General features: G+C 38.8%; 1 protein-coding gene across 1 annotated transcript; it reads right to left on the reverse strand.

Moving 5' to 3' along the window:
• Positions 1–23822, reverse strand: LOC140235665 (nuclear valosin-containing protein-like). The gene is made up of 25 exons (XM_072315681.1): positions 23758–23822; positions 22503–22622; positions 21268–21341; positions 20923–20972; positions 20378–20471; positions 19012–19078; positions 18542–18835; positions 16862–17036; positions 16572–16636; positions 15645–15779; positions 14041–14142; positions 13304–13421; positions 12832–12970; positions 12261–12398; positions 7659–7912; positions 6580–6659; positions 5797–5919; positions 5402–5506; positions 4946–5008; positions 4149–4271; positions 3409–3508; positions 2704–2810; positions 1919–1995; positions 1318–1501; positions 1–619 (listed from the first exon to the last, which is right to left on the reverse strand). Exons 2-25 carry the CDS (start codon positions 22596–22598, stop codon positions 509–511), a joined length of 2874 nt encoding a protein of 957 aa, XP_072171782.1. The 5' UTR covers positions 22599–22622; positions 23758–23822; the 3' UTR covers positions 1–508.
• Positions 23823–23957: the final 135 nt, after the last annotated feature.

Consider the following 23957-nt stretch of genomic DNA (forward strand, 5'->3'; position numbering starts at 1 on the left):
TCTATCCTGTTGTTTTACTGCCCAAGGCTAGGAATTTTGTTCTCTGCATGTTGTCAGGGTAAGGTCTGTTTAACAGGGCCCCAGAGACCCAGGTTCAACGGACTGTGCTTGTGATGTTCACTTCGCGCACACTAATTTAGCTCTCCAAACATTTTCTGGCCCTTGACTATACTGGCATCCCTGCTTGTTGTATGATAGAGCCTTTTTCCCTGACTTCTTGGTTCTTGCTGAAAGTTTTAGCTACATAGATAACTTTACTTATAATTCCAGTGACATGTTGACATCTGTTTGTGATCTCAAAATTTCTCAGCAGCTTCCATCTTGTCACATCATGCCAGTCTTCTCCATGTCAAATCTTCCCTCATCAAATTCTTCCATTTCTGAAGAGCTTGGAGCTTTGCAGCCACAGCTCATGGTTCAGACTGAATACTCTGGCCTCAGTAGTGACTTTCACACCTGGATGTAAACCAGGTTTGGAATCGAGTTATTCAAGTCCCAAGTTCTTTCTTCAAGTGTTTATATCTCCACGGTTCTCTCTGCTGCCTTCTTTGTCACAATCTTCCAACACTTGTGAGTCTCTCAGTACACCAGTCTTCATGCGCTCATACATCCGCCGGTCCTTGAATACAATGTAGTAAAGAAAATGATTGAAGTTACTTGGTAATGAAAACAAAAAAGCAAAAACAAAAAAACGACCAAGAGTTAGCTAGACTTTCCATGAGGTACCAACTCATGATATTCTGAAAAACAAAATATTAAGCCACCAGCTGAATAGTAAAAAAAAAAAAAAAAAAATTGCTGTAATCTGTGCCATTCAATGGACCATGTATTAACTGTGGATGGTTTTTAAAAAAAAAAGTGTCATATTCGCTCTATTCTGTAAAATGCACTCCCTCTAAATTCCCATACCACTTCCTTAAAGCAGGTGTCCTGTTTCTGCAATCTGTTTGCAGTTACCTTTAAATGTTTGTCCAATATTCATAACAATTTATAGAGGATCTGAATGTTAGATGGTCTGATTTCTCTAATATCAAATAAATAATCTGGCTTTAAATGCAGTAATCCACCTAAGACAAACTGTCATCTAGAGTCAAAGAATCTCCTGTCTATTCGAGACCAGCCACATCACTGTCAAGACACAGGCGACTGTGAAAATGGATCCGTTCATGACATCATACAAGATTACTCCTGTAAGACCGAGGGAGCTCTTCATGTTTAGCTGTCTCTTGTTAGCTACCAAAACATTATCAATTCTTCCTTCACTGCTGTGTAAGCCTCTGTCAGAGATTCAAATGTGACCTAATTGTGAAGTGTTACCTTCTTTGAAACTGATGGCTTTACTCTGGTGAAGGCTGCCTCAAAGTCATCTCTGCAGACCAGGATTGATGATGAGTCCCTCGAGGTTGATGGATCCCCCTCTTTGGATAGTAGACCGAGCCTGATGACCTTTCGCAGGGCTGACATGGATGCTTCTCTTACAAAGGCAGCCAGGTCAGCACCACTGTGTGAGAGAGTGTGGAGGTGTTGATATGTTTGATTATCAGCATTGCATCATTCTTACAAGATGATCAACATATCCCATGCATCTTGCGTCATTCAAGCATATTTCAGTCTTACAACACAAATGTTCCACACAAGACAGATGTCTTTTTTACTGCTGCCGATGTCTCTATGTCCATCTACCCTTGATGTTGTCATGTAGCAATCACATGGCAGTATTCTGCTCGATACTGTACAATGTGCTTCCTTTAAGATTACCTCAGAACCTGATGTTGATGTAAATGAGAGATACCCTGAATGACAGTAACAATTTGGTACCTCACTGAGCACAATGGATGACATCACCTACTATCCTTGAGGTCTATTATGAACGTTTGACACCTAACTGGAAAACAACATGAAAAACTGATGTACTCACGTGAAGCCATCACATCTTCCATCTTCAGCGAGAGCCTGAAGATCAATACCACTCTCCAGTAGGGGTTTGCAACCATTCTGTGGTCAAAGTACAGGGCATAATTACAATTGGCATCCATTAACACAAGCAATATGTGTCATCATGTAACATCTGAATACATCATATCAACAAGAGTCATAAATCAGAATATTCCAAAGAAATACATCAATGCTGGAGAGCTTTGGAAGAAGCTAAGAATAAAGCTGCTGTGGATTTGTGTAGGCCCCTCAACCAGTCATATGACTGGCAGTGTGGATGCAAATGTTACATTTACAAGGGGCCACTGTTCAAGATTTTACAATCCATTAGTGCATGTTCTGATGATGCAAAGCCAACAACAAAGCCAGTATCATTATATCAGAATTCACCAATATCTCTGGCTAAGATTTACAATGATGCAATGCTAATAGATGACTAGAAATCATGCCACATGCTGCTTGCTATCTGGAAATGTCTCTCACATAGCTTGTTTGCTGCAGAGTTAGATTACCTATTTGTAAGATCACTACTAGTACTCCAAAAAGTGGAAGAACAAGTACGCCCGGAATCTGAATTCTTCACAAAATTAGCTTTTGACATCTAGCCACTGAAACTGTAAATTCAATTTTTTGAATAACTCTCATGTAATGAGAATGTTGGTTACCTAGTTTCTGATATAGCTCTATCTGGCACAAGAACATGAAACACTATAAAAATGGTATTAATGAACAAATAGACTGTAGATCGGCAGTTGTTTGTTGATTTACCTTTGTGATCGTCTGCAGTATGGCAGTCCTGTCTGCTGGGGAAGGAATGCCAACATACAGGATTTTGTCCATCCTTCCTGGCCGAAGCACGGCTGGGTCAATGATGTCTGTTGACCATGTAAACAAAAAAGGGAGGTATTTACTCAATCTGTTATCAAATGAACAGACAGAAGGGTCGTCGATGATCATCTGACGGAACTGAGGCCGTTACACTACAATGCACATACCGCATGGTGTCAATGATCTCTTGGGCTTGTGTATGCCACAAGATCCACGTATGATAATTATCGCACTTTGATATTCACATCTGGTTTTCTGGCAGTCTGCTTGATACAGTACTTTAAAGTTTGGATCATCTACGCTTTGACGGAAAATGCATATGTCTCATGCACAAAGGGTGAAGATGCATAGTTTTTACTGACTGGCTGCCCAGGGGGCATTTCATGAAGGGTTTTGTCAGATATATATTTTTTTTTTTTGAACAAGTTGTTATAAGTTAGTGAAATCCTTGCATCTGATTGGCCAAGAGCAAATCTGTCCAACAAATTTGTCGCACAAAACGATTCATGAAATCCTCCCCACCTCCCCCCCCCCCCCCCCCCAGGTTTCCTCTCTCTGCATTTTTAATATTTTCATTTGCATTTGGGGATCTGTGATTTATTTAACTCTCCCTGCCAGGGTGTCTCAGTCTCTGCTGGTGCTCACCTGGTCTGTTGGTAGCTCCCATGATGAACACTTGTTTCCTGGCCTCCAGGCCATCCATCTCAGTTAGGAGCTGGTTCACCACCCTGGCACTGGACCCTGACTGGGTGGGGCAAGGGGGAGTCGGAGGTACAATATGAGGAGAAAAGGATGATAAATTGGGAGAAAAGGGTTCAGAATTAAAATGATTTCACATGAAAGAAATGGCCTGCAGTACAGTAATTTTACATTAAGCTGATAATTTGGTGATTCTAGTATTACCAAGAATATAAAAGCTATACATTTTTTTTTTTCCATTTTCATTTCCAGCTGACTGTGGAAAGTGGGTGATTGCTATTGACATTTAGAGTGTGACCTTGCCTTTTCCTATTTCCTGCCTTAGACATGATTAGAATCAGTTATGTAAGTTTTCTTTATTTCTTTCTAGCATTCTATACTTGTCTCACCTCATATTCTCATACATCAAATTTTTTGGTACACTAGGTACAAAATTGTACTTGAATTCTGCTGTACTTAAGTACAGTAATTGCTTTCAAGTTGCTCATGTAAATGAGATACGCAACAGGGTAACATATTCCTTTGTCAATCCTTAAGCAAGAAAAGACTGAGTGAAACATATCTCTACCCATCCCAGCATCAAAATAACCAACAAATGAATACATTGTACAACTTATATGTAGAGAAGTTTAATTTTGAAGGCAATTTCAATCCTTTTGACTCTTGAACTCATTGTGCAAACTCACGTCTGTCACATCTGATCGCCGTGGACACAAGGCATCCAGCTCGTCAAAGAAGATGACACAAGGAGCCGAGTTCCTTGCTCTCTGGAAACACTGGCGCACTGCTCTCTCACTCTCACCAACATACTTGGGTAAAGAAAGAGAGAGAGAATCCCAGGTGTTATAAACCGAGTAGGGTTCCAGGTTTTAGTCATTTATACTTGAATGCAATCTCACTGTTTCCTCCCAAGTAACACTAATGTCTCAACCTTTGCAATGGGAATGTAATCAAGTCTCTGAGCATTCAGACAGAAACCAAGGGTGTGATCTTCAAACATGAACAAGTGTGTTTATTTGTTTGTTTTTATGACACAGCGACTTTGTGTATGTGCACGATTTGCCACGGTTTCTTCTTTGCAGTGACTGTGCACAGACCTACAACATGTAGCATTTGTATCCTATCAAAATGCTCCCCCATGTGTCTCTGCCAGTGTTTTTGCTCCTAGCCATTCCATCATCTAATATGTTTCTACCATTCACACACAGTAGACCAGCAAAAGCACTGAAAGTTAGACACATGCAGTCCATGATCAGTATCAGCCGGAATACTCTGGCTAACTTAGGAACTGCTCTGTCTTGTAGAATGGAAGAAACTGTCTCATGACAAGGGTACAGGTTAAAAGATGTGAGAATTAAAGTGTACTACGTATCCTCTAGTGGATTTTGATATGACATTCTTGAAGAACAAGAAGGAGATATGTCTCGAAGGAGAATTTCATGAATTTGAATAAGAAGGAGATACATGAAACCACACTGCTCACCATGTTCATGAGTTCTGGTCCCTTGACAGAAATGAAGTTGATGCCTGATTCATTTGCAATGGCCTGGAATTTCAAACAAGGTAAAATAAAGGCAAGCAAGTATATTGAGAAAGCTTTACATGAGTATGTCTACCTTAGGCACAAATGACAATAAATCTCACAACCAGGCATTCATGATTAGGATACTATCTTCCCAAACTTGCAACTAATACATCTTCACATAGAAAGAGATCATAACAGGCAAACTTTCTTTTTGACAGTTTCTTCATCATATCTTGATACCTCTATTAACAGCAACAGAGCTGCACGGAGGAACCCACGCCTGAAAGAGATACATATGTTGAAAACAAACACCAGAGGGAGTTCATACATCAACGATATGTGAGGTATGACACACTTGATGTTTGCTAGTAATGTCTCGTTCTTTACCAGTCTGATCCTGAGTGACTCACTCACCTTTGCTAGGAGGGTCTTTCCACACCCCGGTGGGCCAGCCAAAAGGATCCCAGGGGGACTTGTCAGGCCCAAAGCCTGGTATGCCTCAGGATTACGCACAGGAGCCTAGGACAGAAACAAATTGAATCAATGCATGTTAACCCCAGATCCAAACTTTCTCAGATGCTTATCGAAGAGAATGTATGACTTGGTCGTATGACTGACTGAGTTCAGAATTTCATTTCATCCTGTGCATACTTCTTCTATGTACATCACACTTACTGATATTACCGAGTCTGACCCTTGCTGGTACTTGATGGAACTACTGTGTGTATTGCACATCGCAATAAAATCAACGTGACAACTTTCTTGTTACTCTGGACACGCAGATTACACAACCAGTACTTCACACTCACAAGGATGGCCATGGTCAGCTCTTCTCTAATGGCCTGCAAGGCTCCAACGTCCTCCCATGTCACATCAGGGATGGTGGCAAAGCCCTCTCGCTTGGCTGATGGCTGGACATTGGGCAGGGCTTTCTGTGGGTGGGGTAAGAATGTAGTAAAGGATGTAGGTTTCAAATTTATTGCCAATCATTCTCTAAGATAGACATTATATATAAGTGATTAATAAATTTGAGCAGCCCTCATTACGATGCAATACTATTCATAGGATTTTTAAAAAGTGGATAGATACAGACTTTTATACGAAAACATTTCTCAGACTTTTTGCTTTTATCGAGTGAATTATTTAGAATAGCTTTAGATAGAATAGAACCTACTGATTTATACCTTTACCTGCACAATTTTTGAGCATGAGCCTCATCACACCGTACCTTCTTAGGCCATCTGTGTTATGGTCTTATTTACATAGAACCATTTCACTAATAGCTTGGTAAAAGTCTTTCTAAAGTTTTCCAATTAATGGCAATAAGTAATATAAATGCACAGGTATATGAAGGAAAACAAAAAAAAACAAACAAAAACAAAACAAAACAAAACAAAAAAAATTGCGAAAGTGGGAGACATTACAATCTTTGTGTTTATTCATGGTGCACGATCACCAAGTCACATGACCACCAAGTCACATGATCATCAAGTCAAATGTCTCATATCAACTTTGTCTGGTGATGAAACTGTTGTTTAATTTGACTTCCATGTGATGCAGCATCCTTTCCTGTGTAGTATAAACTCACTCACCGTGAAATCCTCCATTGAGATAGACAGATTTTCAAGCTGACTCTCAGTCAGGGGAGGCTGTTCCTTCAACCAGCTCAAGACTGTAGGATGAATGGAACCAGAGAAAGATATTTTTGCCATTGAATTTAATGTGCTGGGTGGATACTATCTTCATGAACTGACTGAAGTTAAGGAGTCAGCATCACTGTCTGTTTTCCCTGGGTGCTTTTGAGGTGGGCCACTTCACTACTACTCTTTGGAAGTTGGAAATGGAGTTTGATCTCTACTGCATGTGAGTAGTGACTTTCTCACAGACAGGACCTTCAACTTATATCATACACAAGGAACATAATATTTTCCTTTTCACTAGAAGGGATGGCTTGATAACACATAACGTCACTCCACTGGACTCCATCCTAAGCCTCTCGATTGCAAGGTATCATCTGTTGTTGCTTTTTTTCTTTCATTGTTAAGGCTTTAACCAACATTCATACAATCTACCAAATAATTAATTAATTGTAATAATCATTATAACTTAGTTATTTTGTTTGTCACTTTTGTGAAGACAAAGTGGAAATAAATTCAAATCAAATCAAAATCAAATTGATACATTTGTGAAATGAAAATGTTAGATATATACAATTTTGTGTCACAAATACTAATGACATCCATGTAGCATGAGAAATCTTATAACTGAATGACACAATCTATATAAACATACAAACATTTATCCTTTGAGAAAGCACACTTGAATAATTGTACTCATGCACTAATACATTTTATCTGAGCTTGAGAGATAAAGCAAGATAAACTGTTCCAAAAATAGCATTTTGTGACTAACATCTGTATTTTTACTGGATTTTAAAGAGCAATTATGACAGGCTTCAGCATGAAAGATTGCAAATATCCTCTTCTTAATCAATGCCTTTTTGGCATGCAGACTTTTGTTTTTTGTTGCTCTGTGGAATCAGCAAATTGGACTCAGCACCATCAAATTTTCACAGTTAAAAGTATACTGCCATAGAATTTTGTTTAAATGGAACAACTGATAGTTTCACCATCTTTGAATCAAACTAAACTCCACAGACAGAATTTCATACCAGTTTTGTAGCTTTCAGTCTCTTGAATTTCCGCCAGCTCAGCAGACATCACCTGCTGTGTTCCACTTCCAGCGTTGGGTAAACTTTTGGCAAGACCAGTGTCCATTTGCTCGGTTGTCTGCAACCGCAACGGTTGCCCTGTCGTCTCTGTATCACCTCCTGGCAGCGCTGCACCGAGACGTGCCTGACCTGCCTCCGCTGTGTCCCTCACTGCCCCCGGTGATGGATGCTTCTGTTGGAGCTCAGTGAAAATTCTATATAAGTGAAACAAAATGCAGTCAAATTAAATCTTACTCACAATGAAATTAACTTCTACAAATAAATCAAGCATGTTTGAAGAATCATACTAATGGTGACACCCTAGAATCACATCCAAGACTAACTACTCATGAACAGGGTTCGAAATTGGCGATGGTCCGCTGGCCATTGGCCACCCAAAATCACGTCGGACTAGCTAAAAATCATCAAATTCGGAAGTTACTAGTCCGTGTGGCCAGCCAAATATTGCTCCAGTGTCGTTCCCAGCATACTGGCTGTGACAAGCGCTGAACGCAAATCGCTGCGTATGTAGGTGTGCAGCGCGCGAACGGAGCTAGTCCGTTTGTGCATCCTGTCCATTTGTGCATCCTGTAAAGGAGTCTGCGCCAAGACTACTACATGCACCACCCTGGCACGGTCTCATATATATAGGCCGTGTTGTAGCTTCTCCCTGGAGAGGCTGCAGTGCCAGTGGTGCGTGTTGTAGTCTTGGCGCATGCAGACTTTTTCCACGACCTACAAGGGTTTGTGCCTGCAAACTAGCAGACGCCCATGGACCCTGGTGTTTACATCGATCACCGTGGTATCTGAATGTATACCGAATACCGGTAGTTGTATTGTGTGTCTGGCCAGCCACATGCACATGCTGCTACATGCACTTTGTCCAATGTCTGTTTCTTTTCTCTCTCTCTCTTCTTTGCTTCTTCATCCGCTTATTCCCCTACCTCCCAAGTACGAACTGACTTTTTAGAGTGTTGTCTGTGTGATCTTAACGATGTTATTGCATCATTTTTCTGCAATTAAGAGGTGAGTTTCTGTTCATGTGTTGCATACTTTGTTTGACGATGTGCAGGTGAAAAGTGTTCGAACTTTGTTTCCCGTGTACCGTGGAAACTCGATATATAGTTGTATTAAATATACAGTGACTAGACCTTCATTCGCCTTCGGAGATCTGATAACAAACTGATTTCTCTGGTCCCATTGAATTCATTTCCTTTGTTTTGTATTGTTTATTGACTACTGATATAAACATTAGGATTACAAAGAACAAATTGTCTTGGTCCCAAGGAGCTCGTCATACCGAGTTTCCATTGTACAAGTGTATTTCGCTTGGCGTTCGGTGCTGCAAACTTCCGCTAGGGCTTATTCTCTTCCGTGGTTTCTGATATTATCGTGATTATCACTACTAGTTTGGTACAATTTCTTTCGTTTAATGTCACTCTGTTCGTTCCCTTTATATTTCGAAGTATTTAAAAGTGATTAATTTAAGTGTCTGGCACTGTACATGCATTGTCGTAACGGCGATTTCTCCGCTTTGCTGCAGTATTTCGAAGGAAGTTTGATCCCAGCTGTGTGTGAGCTTTTGTAGAGTTTGTGTTGTCGGGATGTTGTTGTTTGCGTAGGTGCAGTTTATCTCGAGTGATCACGTTGGTCATGTTTCTGAATGTTATAGGACAAGGGCCGAATGATCTGAGTGATGGTGACGATAATTACTGATGCTGGTGTAAAAGACAGCTTGCTGAGCATACTTCTTCTTTCCCCTCCGGCCCATGAATGATGAAAAAAAAAATACATACACCTCACAACAAGAACCACTTGCTAGATAGCAACCTTCGTAAAGTTAAATCTAAATGTTCATTAACAGCAAAGGGGAAAAACACGACAGTAAATACAAGCGAAGAGATTGTGTATGCAGTCTCTGGTCTTACGAGAAACTTGACACCCCACCCCCTCTCCCCTTGTGGAAATTTCCACAAAACCAGGAGCCAGACCCCAGCTAGGTGCCAGACGAAAGAATGTGCGCACTGGAATTTATAAACAGGGTGTAAATATAGCCTGGAAATATCGATCGAAGAACTAGCTCGTGAGTTGAGTTCAAGGAATCATCGCAAAGATCATGATTTTATAAGTAACAATGGTTCTATAGCCTTTCTTGTGACCCATAGTAGAAATATCGAACAGTCGATTTCACTATAAATCATAATAGTGTGCTTGATCGAGTATTTTAAATGTTTACTGAACTGTAGAAAGGGATTGATTAATCACTCGATTAAAAAGTAAATCACAGAAATAAATGAAAGTTCTCGTATGCCGAGACAAATTCACTACCCGGTTAGACAGCGGGAAGAGAATCTAACCTCCCTGGGTGTCGGGAAGTTTTCACAAACTCCAGGATCACCCCCTCCCCCTGCCAACTCCAACATGTTGCTCCCAAACGTGCATGGTAAATGCATGGCGTCTCGATGTCACCGTCAGGTACCCGAGGCTGCTTTGTTTTTGTCTTGGAATATTGATTCATTTCTTGTCATGACATGAGTGTAGTAATCTTTTTGCATGACTATGTAAAAATTTATGATACTCAACTCGTCTTTTTGATGTTTTTCTTTCAGTCCAAAAGGAAGACAAGATAGTATCATGACGTATCAATTGTTCAAAAGGTCTGCTTTTGATAACTCACAGACTATCAAATCACCCTTGCCTGTTCCCAGGCCCCTAGCTCCACCCAATCCAGCAATCTACACGCGCGCGCAAATTTTGCCATGTGGTTTTGCCAGCCAGCTGTCGGAATGTGCTTTGAAGTTACATGGCAGCCTGGCCTGGCTGGCCTATATGGGTGTCGAGTTTCAATCAACATACATGTAGTACTGTTGTTTTATTCTTTCACCTGACAGAAACACGGAAATCAGGAAGGTGTAGGGAAGAGGTTTTTGTTGTGTGTTGCAATATGTGTGTGTGTGTGTTTTCTCGTTGTGTTTTCTTGGTTTTCTTTTCCAATGAGATCGAGGCCAAGGTGTGGAAAGATCAGAGTGAAATGAGTACAAGTACACAGTGAAATGAGTCAGGTAGAGGGGAGATGGAATAACCAATTACCAGAAGCATTTTAAATATTGAAGTACCAATATTATGTGAAAAAAAAATAAGGAGAGCTACACCTATTTTAGTGCTCCTGACAAGGCGTAAAGGAGCGTGGTAATAGTCCTCAAAAATGAAACCCTGATAATTGGCCTTAAATATGCTATTTCTCTCTTTTTCTCAACCTCAGCTGTTTATCAACTTCACTCTCTTTTTTTTTTCCCATTAAAACCTTGACATACTACTGATTTTTTTTTTCAATTATTTATATTTTCTGATTTTTTTTTTTCTGTTCGGGCAAGTGTTTTACACTAATTTGCAAATCTGCTTGCCCGATCGGGCAAGTGAGTAAAAAAAGTTGTGTAGCACCCTGGTTTATAATGGTGCCTCAAAAAGATGCTTAGCTTAAAACAAATCGACCATTAATTAGGCCTGTATTTGTCACTACTGAAACGTTTGTTTGGAGATAAAAAAAGAATGAATAATCGACATGTTCTTCACTTCTTGTGAATGTCGTGTTGGTGTGATTACGGCGTGTGTGCGTTCGTAAATAAACATCAACATTTCCGAGAAGGCCTGTAGGCTGTATGTCTTGCCCCTGACCCGGGAGACAATTTAACCTGTCACAAAACTGTTACAAAACATAGTGATGATGTATGATGATAATGAAGTAATGATAATGAATATGATATATGATATAATAACTGAAATGTACTTGGGGCCCTCCCCAAATTGACATTAGTCATGCGATTAAAAAACAAGACGGACTAGTCAAAAATTTCTGTTGGCCAGTCAAAAATTTTGCGGACTAGCCAAAATTGAATCTAACTGGTCCGTGTGGCTAGTTAAAAAAAAAAGTTAAGCGCGACCCCTGATGAATGAGCAATTTGTTCTATACGAGTCAATTAGGTATGGGATTCTGTACATGACTGTCAGATAGAACATGAGAATGTGTCATGACATCACTCTACACTGCCATGGTAGAACTTTAGCCATGCTCTTTGTTTTCTCAGCTACCCTACAATGTATTCCATCACTGATTCATATTTGTTTGAAGGTAGCTGTTATGCTGTGCGGAGAGGCTGCCTACACCAAAGACACCTCCCAGGTAAAGACTAGAATCTCTCACTTGCATCATGTAAAGTCAATTCAATGAAGGCTGAATCAAATATCAAAGCACTTTGATTCTTTCCACTTTTCTTACTGAATGAGAAAAGACAAGGAAAAGCCAGGAATTCAGCAAGACTCTCCCTTGCATGTGGTGATTTGATAGCAATATTGCCTGCAGCAATTGCAAGATTAACACTGTATTACTTTAATAGTCTAATAGCTGTGGACACTACTGATTACTGAACAGCTATGGACCTGTAACAAGGACTGGGAAGGAGGGTCGCAGGTATTATTTGCGGTAGACATCATTAAGGGGGTGGGGAACTCCTTGTCAAAGGCCCTGAGTTCTTGTTATTCAGAAGAACATAATATAAAGCTTGCCTATTGACAGCACACATGGCAGCTTCCCTGCATAGCGCCCTCAAGTCCGCTCCAACGTAGCCCGGTGTGAGGGAGGAGAGAGTCTTGAAACTGAACTCTTCTGCCAGACGAAGGTTTCTGCACAGGACTTGTAAAATCCTGGAAAAACAAAAAACAAAAATATTAACTCTACAGCAAAATCACTTCACTGACAACTTTGCTGTCATCACAGACTGTTTCTTTAACAGGACACAGTGAGCTTTGCCTTTGAATAATCCGATAGCTGCACGAGCATGTCACGAGCAGCCATCTTACTGGTAAAGCTAACAGCAAAATCAAGTCTACATATTCATTGAAGTTGACAAAGGATACCAGCAAATGTAACTATGAGCAGTAACTACAGTTCAGCAACCATTACTGGTCTTTGATCATTACTTAAATTTGACTCACGATTAACTTGATGCAAAGGATATTTTTTTTCCTCTTTTACAATTCATTTATGAAAAGGAAATCTTATGAAGATAACCGATATGTGTACAATTCATTACAGTCGGAGTGTAGTTCTCATTCACAGGTTTGCTTTTGAACCCACCTCGTCCTTGCACTTTCGTCAGGGATGCCCAGAGAAATTTCTCGGTCAAACCTCCCTGCTCTCCTGAGGGCTGGATCCAGTGAGTCTACCCTGTTTGTGGCCCCTATCACCATCACATGGGCAGTTCCATTATTCAGGTCTAGGCATGAGTGAGAAACAGACAGACAGACAGACAGACAGACAGACAGACATTTGATCTAGTTCATATATCTTTGTGAGCTTGTCATGATTACACTAATGCTGTATTCATTTGTATGTATCTATGACATGTTGTATGTCCCAAATATATTATGCATAAGATCAAAATGTGATTCAAGGCTTGATACATACTATATTGGTGGTACATATTTGTACACATCACAACAAACAAATTCATATGTATATGCACATATATCAGGTACATACACACACTGACACACACATATGTGTGAATATATACTGGCACTTGCATGAATATATGCATATATCATACCATCCATGCATGCAAGCAGCTGAGCCACAATTCTCCTCTCCATCTCTCTCTGTGCAGTCTCCCGTTTCGGTGTGATGGCATCAATCTCATCAATGAAGAGCACACTGGGAGCGAGTGCCTGATTAATTTTCATGAAAGCAATGGAGAAAGAGATCAGTCTTCCAGCAGAAACACCCAGTATTACACTTTTTACAGTGGCAAGAAGTTAGAGGTGGAATGAAGCATTTTCACTTACATATGCATTATGTCCAGGATTGTGGAAAATATTAACCACTAATTTATCAGAAGATGGAGGGTTCAACCTTTCCTGGCCTACATGTGATACACAAAACATCTACTTTGTGCCAATCTACTGCAATATCTAATTCAACCTGTAATGAGCTGGCATCCCCAACTGAACTGAGTCGAAAGGTTTTTGTTAGATATTAGGTTCAATTATGAGGGTGATTGAATACCAGGCATCTGATCAATGACCCTGACCAGACAACGCAGATTAGATATTCCTTCTTTTTAGATTCTCATTCCTCTGTGAAGTACATAGACTCTGCATGGCCATTTTCCTGCCAATAGGCTGCTTTAGAAACCTGGCCTGTATGATTTAACAAAGAACCGAATGCAAGTGCAAACGTGACTTGGACACAAAAGCTTGGTAATATCCCCTTGATATCAGAAGAGTCTGAGCAGTGATTGCAAGATAGTGGAAGATCTCTTCATCCCCAAAATCTTGTTGCACCAACCTGAGCCTGTTCAAAGAGATCCCTTATGTTCTCCTCCGACTCCCCCGACACTCCTGAAACAATCTCTGTGGCGGCAATCTTCAGATACGGCAAGTCAAGTTCCTGCAAAGAGTCGTTAAGCAGTAGCACACAGGATTAGGATCACTTGAGAATACAGTCATACCTGCATATAGCACCCACTCAAGGCAAACAAAGGGTTGTTGTTATAGACAGGTGGCCACTAGAGACAGGTTGGCAGCTTATCCAACTTAATCATGATACCAGTAATACACATCACATGTAAGATGTATTTCTTCCATGCGCATATGAATGTAAAAGATATGTAACACATTACTCAGCATTACATGCACATGCAAACACATTGTTTCATTGATTACACGAGTATTTCATTCTCAACAAACAATTCGGTTGGCATGAAAAAGGTTGGTTTGTTAGATGCAGAAACTCTACAAGAAAGAAAAGTAGCTAATACACAGATAGACCTGGCTCAATCTGGACTCTGTGTCTGCAGCGCACAGTGAAACATTGCCAAAGGGGAATGAAACAAGGTGGTCACTCTGTGCAAGGTCTACAACACATAACTTTTCTCCATGAGGGTATGAAGAGGCTGCACATAGCAGGTGAGCACTGGGGCAGGTTTAAAGGATGTGTACAGTTGTGGTCGAGGTGAGGATTTAGCTTTTAACGTTTTGTGAGATATTCAGAAACCATTCTATGAGATGTCAAAGAGCATGCAATTCTAAGGGGTATCAAAAGTTTATCTGATGAAAATCGGTTTTGAAATGGCTGAGATATCCAAAAACATAGTGAAACAAGGAGATCCTAATAAAAGGCGCGGCCTGTCACCTTTTATTATCACTTTTTGGATATCTCAGCCATTTGAAAACCAATTTTCATCAAATAAACGTTGAATCCTTCTTAAAATTACATGCTTTTTCATATTTCATAAGAGGTTTCTCTTTATCTCACTTAGGAATGTTCAAAACATGAATCCCCACCTCAACAAGTACTGTACAGTCCCTTTAAGTGTATTAGGTTCGCTGCGATGCCATTTAACAGACATGGCCATGAGCTTACATTTTGTTCCTGTTTTTTTTTGTGTGTGTTTCTGTACCACCTTTCATAATTTAAGCTACATACGCTTTCTGATAATAAACGTGCAATTTTAAAAGTCACTTCCTACTGGTATGTCACAAGATATGATTGATTAAAATTACTTAGCATTGGATCCTCTACACTGCTTAAGTTTATATGCATGAATGTAGTTTGTGTGCTCTTTGCTTTGGCATCCAATCATGCACCTTAAATACAACTTCTGAGCTGTATGTCATAATGATGAAATTGGTAAATTTCTTAATATTTCTTGGCCATGAAATGATACATTTCAGCTGTGAAATTTGCTTTGTGACATTTCTTCAATAAAGGTAAGACGTTTTAACATTCATACATCACCCACTAAAATCTACTGGTGCTCATTCCCATAGAGTAGGAAAGCCTGATCAAACCAGCCTTCCTTTCACCACAGCCATCTGAGCAAAATTATGGAACTTCTTTTTTTCACATTCAGGAAAAGCAAGAATGACTTTGTGCAGAATTCAACCTACCCCTGCTATGGCATTGGCCAACAGGGTCTTGCCACACCCTGGTGGTCCATGGAGGAGTACACCCCTTGGAGGTGCCACACCCAGCTGTTGGTAGACCTCCGGGTGCTTCATGTGAACCAGAAGTTTGCACACCTCCTGTCAAAATTCAATGTTTTAAACTTCTATTTACAAACCTGAAAATGACAAACATGTACATTCACTCTTCCTAACAAAAGGAATCAAACTTATTCACATATTACAGTTAACTAAAACATAATTAACTTTCCCCAGGATAAATTGTTAAAAGCAACAGACTTTATATATCAACTTTGTTACATCAGCACTAAAAGTTATAAATTATCCTTTTGAATCGAAATAACAGGGTCCATTTAGATTAGTCACACACACACACACAATGTCAATTACCAATTTTATTTTTCTACACAATTTCAACAACAATCTGAGAAAGCTGTGGTTTGATGAGTACTTCATGGACAATAAATGTACATATCAATGTCAAAATTTATGTTATTCAAATTGAGAGGAGTGAACAGGAGGCTTTACCAGACTAGACTAATCTTTGGATTCTTAAGACTGCTTATCACTACATACACAGAAACAAATTGCAGAAAGCAATCCTCGCCAAACTACAGGCTTCCTGAAATATCATTCAAAATATATAAAAGGGCCACAAATATATCATGTCTGTACTGGTTTTTAAGCTCAGTTAAGTGATTGCAGTATGAAATCTTGGTAGCAAATAAATATCACAAAACACTAGGTACTGTATCATTCGCTTCAAATCTGGTTGTATACTTTTTGTGCAGTAACTCAATCTCTACCTATCAAGTATACACATTGGGTGCATTCAATGTATCTTCAAGGATTGACAACACAATGCTTGTGTCCACAGATACTTTATGGGAGTGAAAAATCATTATCACTTACCTGCAGTGTATTATCGTTTCCTCCAATATCTGCAAATGTATTGTTTGACTTCTGTGGCTCTACAACTGTGTGTAAATATGGTCACAAAAATACATAAGTTGGATTTTAACATCACAGTACAAAGTGAAGACATATACACCATACCTCCATTAACACATATGCATACATACAAATATCAACAATATTCACCACTATGCTGTGTTAAAGGCTACAGCAAATAATTTTGTATCTGCTGGCTGAATAAGGATGGTATTTTGTTAGACTTATTCTTGACTTTTAATAAAACCCACCCTTCTTCTTCCCTCTCTTTGAACCTTCGGCTTCTGATGACCTAGACTTCTTCCTGCTCGTCTCTTTACTGTCGTCATCCCTGGTCGATGACTTCCGATGGACAGATTTTGACTCTTTGGCTGTACTTCCTGGCGTTACTGGGGTAATTGGTGCACTGCTCTTGGAAGGAGTCACCTACAACATGAGTCATATGCAACATAACAGAGGATTAAATCTGTGAATTTTAAGTGATTATACACTCAACCTTGCTTAACCCTAAAAGGGCCAGGGGGCGGAATCCGCCCCCCCTTGACGTTTTGCGCTATAATTTTGTAACGCGAGAATGCATTGTCGCGAGGCTTCATGACTTTGTCTGTTCAAGTCTCGCGCAACTTTTGAGACCAAATTTGCAACGTCTGAGCATACTTTTGCGAAGCCACGCCCATTTATGTAACGGAATGTCGCCCCAAAATGGGCACAATTTTGTGATTTTGTGTACATTTCCTATGGAAAACAGTGCTCTGTTATGAACATCATATAAACCTGATTATTTTTACAATTAATCACTTTCATTGATCACTTTTATGCTACTTCTGGTAGAAAAGTGGTCAGTGACAATTTCCAATAAAAAAAAAGAAAAACAAAGTTGAAAAACAAAGAAATACATAAGAAATTCTGAAAACAATAAAATACATAAGAATTGAAATGAGTTTTGGAAGCTTTTGTGATGTACAATTGTTGAATATGCTAAAACAGATTTACAGATCAAATATTAGACTCTCAATGCTTTTAATTAGGCTAAAATGTGATCTTGAGCTTAATTTGCATAATTAATTAATTAAAATTAATTAATTACGCAACCTCTTATAAATTGAATAATCACCTAAGTCGAAGGTCTTTTCAAGTCCTCTTCCTTTCTATTCTATTGATTTTAACCCCTCATAAGTTGAATTTTCTCTAAGTCGAAGCTATTTCTTCAGTCCAAATAGATTCGACTTAGGCAAGGTTGACTGTATTCATATATCAGTGACAAATGCATTCTGCAATTGCAGTATATAGTCACATATGCACTACATGATTTTGAAAGAATACAGAACTCTATTAACCAGGGGAAACTATATACTTTTTCATGGGGGGGGGGGGGGGTTAGATTGGGGGTATCGATGGCAGAAAAAAGACTAGTCAGTAACCAGGCAAAAAGTAGCAACTTCTTGCACACACCTCTTTTGGCTTCATTCTCATTGTAGTTGAGCAATAACTCATGTTTATTTTCCTTTGATATCAATTCAATTCATGTTTAATTCACATCGAAGCATAACAATGAATCAAAATGAGAAAATATGTGTTAGGTAGCACCATAAAAAGCAAATTGCTTGTCTAGCAGGGTGTAAGGTTTAAACCTTGTACACATACACTTTAGTCACAATCATACATCTCTCTCTCTCTATGGGGGGGGGGGGGGGGGAAGTGGGGATTATCCGTCTCCCTCAAATCTGAAGAATCTTGCAAATAGTGGAAGGGGGAGGGAAATTCGAGATTTTTAAGTGTTTGTAGGCATGTGAAGTTACTTTTGGGGATGTCCTCTTCGAAAAAAAAAAATGACAATATGATACCATGACTAAATAATGTTATGAATCAAATAATGAATATTATGAAAAAGGTTTGATAGAAGAACTGCCAGGGAATACCCTAGCTCTTACCTCCTCCTTCTTCTTCACTTGAGGCAGCAAGAGCCTGGGTTTCTGGGCTGGACGTTGATCATCTTCCACATCTTCCCCAACTCCCTTCAGGTCAAGGGTCACAGTGGACATTTCCACACTGTCCTTGTCGTCTTCATCACTGTCTGTCACCATGGGTGTACTGTTGGGTGTGGCCAGGGGTGTAGTCAGAGGGGTGCCCAGTGGGGTAGATGCAGCACTGTGGTACTTTGGGGTGCTGGTCGGAGTCTTCCGCTTGTAAAGATTGTGGAGGGAGCTGTTTACCATATTGGTATCCTGTGAATTGAGTGCATATGAGCCATAATTGTGGATAAGTGACACACAATGCAATGAAGTAAGATAATTGAAACATATCTAATAATCACATAGAAATCACATTCGACAGGGATGTTGTAAGAACACTGTAATACTGCTACAAAATAGCATGGAGAAGGAAATTAGTACTATCATACCTGAATTTCAACATACTCTGCATTATCTGAAGAAAAATTCTCGCTGTCTGAATCCTCCTGGGCATTTCTTTTAAAATAAAAAAGAGAAACAAAAATATTTTGATCATATTTCAAGAAGATTTTCATTCATTTTCACTTACAAAATATCAAAGGTACCAGTGATTGAAACTGCACAGAGATCTCTGTCAAACAACCCAATTGTATGGGAATTGTATCTTGATCAGCCTGGTCTAATACTGCAATTACAGATTTGTAAAGTTATGGACTGGACAGATTTGATTCTGGATCATGAGAAGGTAGACAAGAGCATAAGAAATGTTTGGGTGAATTTTAACATGGTAAAATCAGAAATTAGGCAATACAATGAAAAGTTATTACACCCTTTTCCTAACTGATGTCTTATAGTGAGTTGTAGTACTTGCAATGAACATTACTGCGAGATGAAATCAAATCTTATCAATTCACCTGTCATGCACCCTGAAACTCTGTCCCATTTCTAAATTCAAATTAAATTTTCAACAGCATTTCTATCCCCTCCCCCAACCAATAAAACGAAACAAAAGATAAAAACGTTGTGGTACAGACATGTCAAAGTAGAACACAGTTGCTTCACATCTCACTAATATACAAAACTCCTTATCACCAGAAACAGTGCATATTTGTGACCATGCATCACAAAACGAACAAAAAGTCGCACGCACTGATTTTGTGTGAGGACTGAAAATAAGTGGAATGGGTCAACCTAGCAAATCTTGACCTTTTCATATTTTCTGAAAGAGTAAGTCTTCTTCTACATTATACTAAATTTTGGGATCATAAAACAAACAACAAAGTGTGTTTTTAGCAGTTTATCTCGAACACTTTTTTCTTAGAATAGTGTGATTAGGTGTGTCTTTAGAGTCTCCTTGTCATTTCTTAAAAACCCTGTACACACTCTTCACTTTCAACTCCAATAACATTAGAAAGGATGATGCTACTGCTTTGAAAGTTGGTATTAATCATGGACAGAATGTGTTAATGAAGCATGCTCAATTTCAGCTTAATCTGATAATCCCGTCATTGTTGTTACTCTGGTGGTATACATCCAGTGTTTTGTCCCTTTAATCGCACAGCTAGCACGGCTTGGAAAAGATCAAGCGCCTGAATAGACCCTGTGCTTCAGATCCTCTTTTCTCAGTTCACACTTTTCCTGAGTGTGTGCTTTCTATCCAATATGTAGATACAGGTAGGTTAGGAGAGTCCATTTTATTTGAGTTATACATCATTTTAAAGCTTTAAGTCTGCTCTTTCAGAATATGCTCTTAACTAAAAATCCATGTGTGGCGACATTTTGTTGGTTTTGTGATGCAGGGTCACATTTACTCACTCTTCTCGCTTCTGCCGTTTTGAGAGGTGCTTTGCCTCAAACTCCTCATGCTCTTGGCTTGGTGTCTGCTGCTTGTGGGACAAAAAGCTATATACTGAAAAGAAGTTAGCAACAGCAAACAGTTGTTTGGAAAAAGTGCATTGTGATACTCTAACTACACTGGAGCATTTGTGGTAAAGACTGTGTCTAGTGACTGTGCATCTCAACAATCAGTAGCTCAAAAATATCCACAAACATTTTCTAAATTCATTTTGCCATTACTGTCTTTGAGACTCATTTATCTCTTACACAATTACGTGCTATTATATGATACTTGAAGAAGTCAAAACTGATCATTTATTCCAAAATAACTTGTAATTCATCTCATAATAATTCAAGTTTGATTTGTGGTTTTTCCGATTCCATGATATACACTTTGGGTTCTGATATTTGCTTCACAAGCAATCATTCATAAACTTCTCTTGAAACACACGACTGATTAAAATGCTTAAAGGGTTTAAACTCTACAGCTCATAAAACAGCTGTTACTGTTATCCTTCACTAACCTTTTTCAACTGTTTTCTTGAAAGCAGTTCTCTTCTTGCGACTGTACTCTCTGAAATGTCAATCAAACACATCAAATTATTGAATATTTCATATTTTCACTTTTCCATAATGAACAGGCTATTCTCCAGCACATTGCAGAAATACTTGTAGCTCTTTCTCTCTTTAAATAACGCTGGATCATTATACATTGAAAACAAGTGATGTAATAGCACAGAGTGGGAAAAGCACAATTCTACATCTACTCAAGACAAACAAGGTTTTACTTCACAACACTAAATGAACAGATACTTAAAAATAAAATGAAACAAAGCAAAGCTTTGTCTGGAAAATCAGGGAAATATCACCTGTATAGTTCCTGGAGATCTTCTACCATGCAGTCCACATCAACGTAGCCATTCCTTGACTCTGCATCCACATACTTTGGTAAAAAAAAAGAAGCAAGAATGAACATTCTTACACATTGTACATCAACTCACATTAGAAATAGATTCAATCAGTTGGATAACTTTGACCTGGAAAGCCCTGAAAAAAAAAAAAAAAAAATTAACACCACAAACAAACATACATATAGCACACAGTATACATTACGATAACCCTATCCCTACATTTTGATTATATCATTTTAATATTCTTCATTTCAGGTGAAGACACACATTACACACCCTTCAAAACTCTGATTATTCATGTTTCCATTACTGGTTCTACCAACAACTGAATTGTGCAAGCACATTCTCAGGACTTCTACTGTGAGGATATAATTGTTTAACGTGTAGGTCAAAACGTATAGTACAAACCAATCATTTACAAAAGGAAAAAAATATTGTTTGGATTATTACCAAGATCACATAAACATACAGATATATAGCTAGTGCTTTAAGAAAGAAACAATAATACTTTATACACTTTGAAGAGATTAACATTTATGGCAATATCTATTTGCACAAGACACAAGCAACAATTCACACAAGACAGAGCTAGAGTGATACCTAAATGTCCTGCAAAAGGTCTAGCTTCAGCGCAATTCTCACATCCTCCTTGAAATACACTTACATACAACATAAACCCAAACACACAAGACAGACTGAAGTGTATATAGACACTTCTTGAATATATACAGCAGCACTTGAAAGTCAAAGAAAGTAATACAGTATTCTTGGTTTATTTTGCAATGTTTTGATTTCCATGACTTTTGGGTGTAGTGTGAAATTTTGTATATCAAAATATTTCCTCTCATAACACAATGTACTATACATCATCTCTATGGTGAGCACTCACTAAAATTTCTCTAAAAAAAAAAAAAAAATTACCCTTGTATTTCTCATCTATCACTGTGATTTTTAATAATGAATACAACCTCTCCTGAAATTGTCTTTCAAGTCTCAATTTGCAAAATATCACTCATGAAATATATGACATGTACAGTAATACGAGCTTAGCATAAGTTAGAGAATGAGAAATGTCACAATTATTCTTTCTTTTTTTTGACTGAGACAAAAATTCATCATTTTCATAAAAACGATGGGACTATACAAAACAAACTGTCTGCAAAAATAAAACGAAGCAAGGAAGACAATCTCACCTCTTTCACTCTCCTCAGCAGGACACGATCGTGGAAGTACGATCCTGACTGACGCCTGTCATTCCCACTAGGTCTGGAATGCTTGCCTGGGGCCATGGCCACAGTTCAAGGAAGGCAAAGCTGTAAGAGAAACAAAAATCATCTTGAGTCACGGAAATATCCAGTGACATAGCTTAATGTGCGAGGAATTTACAAATATAATGCTTCAGTTCACCTTCTCTATTGTGGTCCTCTTCGATTACCGGTACTTGCATTTTTCCCAGAATACCTGATTGAAAAGTGAAAATTCCTTCATTGCATTCATTGGAAATGCTTTAATTAAATCCCACTTAATTGACACTAACACCTCATTAACTGTTACCTTACCAACATTGGACTACTGTACTAGCAGTACTTTGAAAACCAAGTCCCCTCTTTGCAGGTACAAAAATTCTACACTGTATGCCATTATTCAAAGGTTCAGAGACAGAGTAAGTAACACAACACAAGTAACATAACTGTAAAACCCCAAGCAAGCTTTGCCAAAGATAAAGTTACTACACATGGGCACCATAAAAGCACTTCTTGGGCTAGACGATTCAGTGCAAGTGTCAATACACAATTGCACTAAAATTGAAGTAGGGACTTGGCCTGGAATACTCAATTGCAATAAATCAGTGAACATATGCTACAATTTAGGAAGTTTGGAATCTAAAAGTAGGGATATCAATTGGTAAGTTTGAAGGAATACTTAAAAGTAAAAAGCATAGTAGTTAGTAGTTTTACTAATGCCAAAATAATTCTTTTAAAGACAAATGTTAAATTTCGATTTGTAAACACAGAATGTATATCAAATTTACCATCACCATCAAGGCAAAGCTTTTTTAATTTGATTTATTTATGGACGGGTCAGTCAACGGTCACTGTTTGTCGCTCAGTAGAACCCCTTATTTATACTCAGTTTATAGTCTGTGTTAAGGCAACTTGCTATTTTTCAGACCAAAGAACAGCGCTATCAAATATAAACAGGTTATATCCAAACCACTCATATTCACAACAAAGAAATGACAGATATTGGAATCGAATCTATTCCGAAGGGACAAGCATACACACAGCTCAATGCGTGGGACTACTATGTCAAAGGCTCCTTCATCATTCGTAGGTTTCTGCTTTTTCTTGTAGCGTCAAAAGTTTCCTCGAAAATAGATAATACAAAAATGTGAGTACAACTAATGATGAAATAATCGACACATAACAATATATGAAATATTCATACGTCAAAGTAGTTAAATTGAGCAGCCGGCCCGCTCTCTGCCTGCTTCTGTTCTAAAGTAAATGGTTAGACACATGTGATATTTTATCCACCAGATTTCCATGTGCACGTACGTACGTACACGTACACACCAGCAGCGTGCAGCAGACGAGCTATGGAGTACGGCAGGTCTTATCGATCCTGCAGCTTCAGCAGCCCCGGCG

This window comes from Diadema setosum, chromosome 1 (assembly GCF_964275005.1).
Source record: "Diadema setosum chromosome 1, eeDiaSeto1, whole genome shotgun sequence".
NCBI classification, from domain to species: domain Eukaryota; kingdom Metazoa; phylum Echinodermata; class Echinoidea; order Diadematoida; family Diadematidae; genus Diadema; species Diadema setosum.